The sequence below is a fragment of the Urtica dioica genome, chromosome 12, assembly GCF_054948205.1.
Source record: "Urtica dioica subsp. dioica isolate 48M chromosome 12, U.dioica_male_clone48M_v1_H2, whole genome shotgun sequence".
Taxonomy (NCBI): domain Eukaryota; kingdom Viridiplantae; phylum Streptophyta; class Magnoliopsida; order Rosales; family Urticaceae; genus Urtica; species Urtica dioica.
This window is the reverse complement of record NC_142767.1, coordinates 14,997,145-15,003,591: the sequence shown is the minus strand read 5'-3', so window position 1 is coordinate 15,003,591 and position 6,447 is coordinate 14,997,145. Positions and strand designations below refer to the sequence as shown.

The 6,447-nt window shown below is 36.6% G+C and overlaps 1 protein-coding gene across 1 annotated transcript; it reads right to left on the bottom strand.

Annotated features, from left to right (window-relative positions):
• Window positions 1–856: 856 nt before the first annotated feature.
• LOC149379454 (protein NRT1/ PTR FAMILY 5.6-like) lies at window positions 857–5,154 on the bottom strand. The gene is made up of 4 exons (XM_089604336.1): window positions 4,857–5,154; window positions 3,921–4,138; window positions 2,684–3,243; window positions 857–1,956 (listed from the first exon to the last, which is right to left on the bottom strand). The coding sequence occupies exons 1-4, from the start codon at window positions 5,017–5,019 to the stop codon at window positions 1,086–1,088; spliced, it is 1,812 nt and encodes a 603-aa protein (XP_089460462.1). The 5' UTR covers window positions 5,020–5,154; the 3' UTR covers window positions 857–1,085.
• Between the last annotated feature and the right edge of the window lie 1,293 nt (window positions 5,155–6,447).

The window sequence follows — 6,447 nt, the reverse complement described above, 5'->3', positions numbered from 1 at the left end:
CGCGGCGAGACCCATCCTTCTACAACGCTTTTACAAAGCGTTGTAGAAAGTTCTCGCCGAGGCATAAATCACGTGGTGCCGCGGCGAGGATTCTACAACGGATAGTGTAAACGTTGTGGAAAATCTGAAATTTATGTACTTCTACAACGCTTAGCTTTAAGCGTTGTAGAAATTATCATATCCTACAACGCTTATCCATAAGCGTTGTAGAAACACCGAGATTCTACAACGCTTAGCCATAAGCGTTGTAGAAACACTATGTTTCTACAACGCTTATGTTAAGCGTTGTAGAATCCCTAGTTTCTACAACGCTTATGTTAAGCGTTGTAGAAAGTGGGTTGTATAATCCAACATTTGTAGTAGTGATTTCCTTAATTCATTGACTCCAAACGGAATTCCTCTACATCACTTACGATTGAAAAAAAAATTGTCCTATTATGTTATTACGCAATATAAACTCCGCGGAAGGGTTATCTAATGGGACACGACTTATCTTTCGGAATTTCATGAAAAATTTGATACAAGCTGAAATCTCGGACGGCCAAAATAAAGGGAAGACTGTTTTGTTACCAAAAATACCATTCATACCACTGGAAGCACAATATAATTCATTCTCATTTAGACGTACTCAATTCCTGGTTCGCTTATCCTTTGCCATGACAATAAACAAAGCTCAGGGTCAAACTTTAGAATACGGTCGCTGGCAATAGTATGTATTTGGGACTTCTTGATCCGCCATTGTTGTAGGTGAGAGATAGAGAAAGACAGAGCGCGAGGTTTTGTTGATATCTAAAATTCTAAAATCATGACTAAATGAATGGTTTGTTCGTTGATTCGGTTTCGATGTCGTTTTCGTAATCTCTGTCAATTGTTTGAAAAACGACATGTATTATCTATCCCCTTCTCCCCCACGTGCGAAACACGTTTCCCCTCTAATATATATATATTATATAATTGTTGAAAAATCAGACTTGTAATAACTAAAAATGACAATTAAAACTTCAAAGTCCAAATTACATCCAAATAGATCACATCTAAGAATAGGCACATAGCTTAAAATATATAAATGTGATAAAAATCTGAAATCACACGAGTTCTGGTTCAGCCACTTTGTGAGCAGTAATATTAATAGTTGCAGCAGCGTCATTACCGTAATCATCTCTCCTCTCAACGTTTTTGTAGGTATAACGCCTGGCCACGACCACAAAGACCCCTAAATTCAAAGCACTGAGAATCGCCAAGAGCCAGTAAAAATAGTCCAAACGACTCGACCTCAAGTCCTTCCCGATCCAGCCAGCGCCACCGAATCTCACGGCCAGGCCGTCCACGACGTAAATCAACAGACTTCCCAGAAAACTCCCGACGCCGATGACGCTGAGGTAGAGAGCGATCCCGAGGCTCCTCATCGAATCCGGAACCTGGTCGTAGAAATACTCCTGGAGCCCCACCAAAGTAAACCCGTCGGCCACGCCGAACATCACGAACTGCGGGAACAGCCAGTACACGCTCATCACGGGAGTGACCTCACGGCGGCGCTTGGCCTCCACGACGGCGGCTACAGCCATCGCCGCCGCCGAGACGGCCATCCCGACCCCGATGCGGCGGAGGATCCCGAGCCCACGCTCGCCGCCGGAGGAGCGGCGCAGGAGCGGGATGAGGACGCGGTCGTAGGCCGCCACGGTGGCGAGCATGGCCACCGCTCCGACGGCGTTGACGGAGGCCGGCGGGATCGTGAAGTTTGGGAGGATTTTCCGGTCGGCGGCGGCGGCCTGCTTCACGAAGAAGGTGGAAGGCTGGGAGAGGCAGAGTCCGAAGACGAGTGACGTCAGCCATACTGGGATTGTGCTTATTATGAGCTTCACTTCTTCCACTCTTGTCACGCTTGTCAGTATCCATGGACTGATGATCATCTTCTCTTCGTTGTTGTCGTCGATTATCGCTGCCTTGTCCAGGAACCTTAATTATGATAATAAATATAAGTAGAGTATTTCTAATTAAAAAAATACCTTGGAAAATTATAATTTCGAGTTTGAAAGTGCGAAGGGAACCCTGAAATAAGTAGTTTCGACCCAAAACAAATTGATATTTCTCTGAAATTAAACTTGTTGTTGGTAAACGGGCTTAGAATAAAAATACAAATTTATAAAAAAAAATTAAGAATTTTTTGCCAAGTCACTTAAATTAAGAAATTTGCTAAATAGCAATTTTTTTTTTAGATTAATGATAGTTTCAATATTTTATATAGGGCTGAAACTTGGACCATTTTGCTAAAAGCATTTACACAAAACTTTGACTATTATGTTCAGCGACGGATCTACATGGAGTCCAGGGGGGTCACGTGAACCCCCTCAATTTTTTTTTTTTTTTTTTTTTTTTTTACATTTTTAGCATATTTAAAAAAAAATTAAAAAAATTACCCTAAAAGTTTACAAATTAACCCCACTTGAATTTTTTTTTTCAAATTAGCCCCCTGATTTTTTATTTTCAAATTTGCCCCCCTTGGTAAGCTTTTCTAGATCCGCCACTGATTATATTAAGAGCATAATTTTTCACTATTTTCACCAAATCAAAGAGTTTAGAATGACTTATTTGTATCTAATAGTGTAAGAGATAAAAATATAACCACAGATCAACATTTGAATAGTTTACAAATATACTTAGTTAGGGTAACATACGTACATACCTAAGTCTTTCGGTGTGACCAAGAAGCCTTCCTTGGAGGTTATGATGACTAGAAGAATTGTTGGTAAGTTGATGGAGAAGAGAAGGGTGAGAGGGATAATGCAATTTCCTCTTCCTAAAAGCGGCGACCAAAACTTGAAGCATGGGAGTGAAAGGGCTTCCCCGTGGGACCCTATACCTATACCGAGGCCGACCGAGAATGAAGATCACAACAGTCGCGGCCATGGTGGCTGTGATGAAGCTGTAAGCGACTCCCCAGCTGACGTCATCCTGGACGTAGACGACCAGGGTGACGCCGAGAAACAAGCCGCAACAGAGAGCGAAGTTCCACCAATTGAAGAACGACATCTTTTGGACGCGCTCCGTGTCATGATCATCGTCGAACTGATCGGCGCCGAAGCTCTCTAGGCATGGCTTGTGGCCCCCGGTGCCGAGGGATATCATGTACAACGCTAAGAAGAATACGACCTCGTGGATCCGCGTCGACTTCTCGCATGTGCCGGAGCTAGGGCATGGCGATAGGCTCGGGATGTATTGAGACATCGTCAACAAGATCAAGCCCTACAATTTTTTTTTATTCATTTTCCAATATTAAATTTTGTAGTGTTGAAACCCATTTTTTCTTATTTATAGGGGAAATGGTGGCAAAAATACTCAATGTTTAGACAATACTCAAGTTTCAAATTTAGTTACACGTAAATACTTTGCCGTTAAAATTTATGTTTGAACTTAACGGTCCGAGTAGTAACGGACCTATTATAACGTAACATTGTGGTATTTTTGTCAAAGAAAAAAAACTTTGAGTATATAAGTAGTATTTTAACAAAACATTGAGTATTATTGCCACCATTTCCCTTTTTTTTTTTTTTTTGAATCAACTTTGTTATATTTCGAACAAGGTAGTTTAAGAGTTAATAATGTAATTTTGAACAAAAGAAAAGAGAAACATGGTGTGATTTATGTACGAGGGTAATTTTGTCATTTTATAATTTGGTTAAGAAATTCAACAATTTATTTATTTATTTTTATTTTTTATGAATAGAGATATATACGAGTCATAAATTAATAAACAGTAAATTTGAGGGATATACGTGTCATTATTGAAAACTCCAACTATAAATGTAGCATTATTTGACTAAAATTGAGGGAGTAGAAATGATATATATGTTTCATATTTTTATTATTTCAATAGTAATAATAATTCTTTATTATGAGGATCTTTGTGATAGATTCGTTACCAAAAGATAAAAGAGCGATGAAAGTAGGACCATGGCGAAGCGGCCGGTATAGGAGTCGGCTAGAAAACCGCCGATTAAAGGCATAATGGTTGTAACTCCGATCCAGTAATTGACATTCTTTGCAGCTATATTCAAGTCTTGATGCATCACTCTCGTCAGGTACGTTATCAAGTTCGTCGCGATCCCAAAATAGCTTAGCCTCTCGCTGAACTCAATTGCTATAACACCCTCAATCAGTGTTAATCTCTAATTAATAACAACAATAATAACATAAAAGTTATATAGAATAAGGGTTTTATTTTGGTGTCCCCTAAATTGTCCTCCAACATTATTTCTTTCTTTAATATATATATATATATTATATAGTATTTATTTCTTTATATATGAACCACGTATTATACACACATATATAAAGAAATAAATACTATATAATATATATATATATATATATATATATAAATATATATATATATATACTAGTTAAGTCCATTTCTCATGTTTAAAGAGCTTCAAAATAATGTAACTCTTTTCAGTCAAAGTCTTGTTATGGTGTCAAGTTACTATTTTCCTATTGGATTCGTGTTTGAATCCAAAGAGCTGAGAGAGTGAGACTTTTGAGAGTTATCGGCGAGCGACTTCGTAAGAAACGACAATCGTCTTAACAGTCATTATATATATATATATATATAGTTCATGGTCTTGCACCTTCTTATTTAATTAGTCCTTTCTTGGTCGATGACTTATATTATAATTGGAATATCGCACGTCCCAAACACAGCAAACTATGAAACAGCTAAAACCGATTAAAATAAATTATGCATTCACAAATTTTTCAGACGAATTTTAAGTTGTAACGTGAAATTCATGTTACAAGCTTTATATAAAATAAGAAAAAGCTAAGAAGAGAATCACAGCTGTTAAAAGTATAAAACTTACTGATGATGAAGAGAGAGGCTTTCCATACTCCGGTTGTCGATCGGCGAGGGACTTTTCCTTTGTAATCCACCGAAGAATCATAAACCCATTTCTGGTGATCTTTGATACTTTTTCCTTCAATATTGAAATCTCCTATTTCAATCGTTTTCATTTCTGACTCCATGTGTATCTCAGGTTATATATTATACCTGACCTGATCGTCTTAAATATATATCTGTATTAGCATCCAGAGATTATTTGCTTTTGCTGCATGGTCAATGGGTTTATATAGGAGAGGCTGTTACTTTAGAGCGTAATAGGTTCTAGTCATTATTTAGTAATAATCGAGAGTTTATTAGTACCGCCATCTTTGAAATTATTCGTGATTTTGATGGTCTACTCTAAATTCAACAATTCTTCAGGATTATATGTTGATCGAATAAAATCTCTCACATTAAAAAAATGAAAAAAAAAATCTTTTGCAATAATATTTGGTAATCAAAAAATTTATTCTAATTTCATTGACTCGAATTCAATAATGGTCATGTGTAAAAATATAAAAATGAGTAAAGTTCACTTTCTACATTAATTTGAAGGTGGTATATTTACTCATAATTCAACTTCTGAAAGATGGCGTGCGATATTCATTAAGTGAACTAAATTGGAGTATCTTGTCTTTATTATACGAACCAGAAGTATAAGACAATGATTATATTCATTAGGTAGGTAAGCTATTGACAGTATTTTTGGTCAATTTTGGAAAAATGAAGTTCTGGCGACACCCGAGACTTTTCTTGTTACTAGATATCTTTTGATAAGGTAGTGTTTGATTTCGCAATAACTACATTATTACACATTATAGATTAATATAAATAAGTACGTTTGTCGAATCAAATACACCCATCAAATTTCCTTTCAAAGGGGCATTTCGAAAAGTCGATATCAGATAATATAATCCTGAAACAAGCAGGCAATAATTCAATGTTAGGTAAGATGTTGAAAATTATTCGTCAAAAATTGATAAAATTGAAATTCTGATGACAGTGCCACCCAAGACTTTACTACTAAATAGACGTGACATTAATGAAGCGTTTAATATTGAATAGTGCTAACCTCATGTATAAATGAATAGCACATATACTAATATATTATAGATGAGAAGCAATACACCAAAATAATACATTTGAAAGCGGAGATTCTGAAAAATCTTAATATAAATAGTAAGACTTCACACGGCCTTGAATGAATTCTTTTACAAACATCAGGCGAATAAATACAATATGTCAATAACACTGTATATTAATTTAAAAAATAAAGTTCTAGTGACACCCAGGAACTTCTTTAGGCGAATAAATACAATATGTCAATAACACTGTATATATTCGTGTTATGAATGGCATCCACACTTAATATTCATCATATTTAATACCAGTTGTGTGTTATGTTCTGGCTAGAGACAGCACATCGCCTGTTTTTCGCTTGACCTTTTGCAAGATGGCTTTGGCGATCACTACTACAAGAAAAAGCATTTCAAGCGACATTTATCGTTTTCTATTTGGCTTTTAGAAGCGACATTAGATAAGGTCCGCTTCTAAAATTATGTCGCTTCTAA

Bases quoted from the DNA above. Each gene is read 5' to 3' on its own strand.
- LOC149379454 (XM_089604336.1), bottom strand. From the start codon at position 5,019: ATGGAGTCAGAAATGAAAACGATTGAAATAGGAGATTTCAATATTGAA. The intron at 4,139-4,856 runs GTAAGTTTTATA...AGGGTGTTATAG, and splicing joins AGCCTCTCTCTTCATCATCA to CAATTGAGTTCAGCGAGAGG. The intron at 3,244-3,920 runs GTAACGAATCTA...AAAAAATTGTAG, and splicing joins CATCGCTCTTTTATCTTTTG to GGCTTGATCTTGTTGACGAT.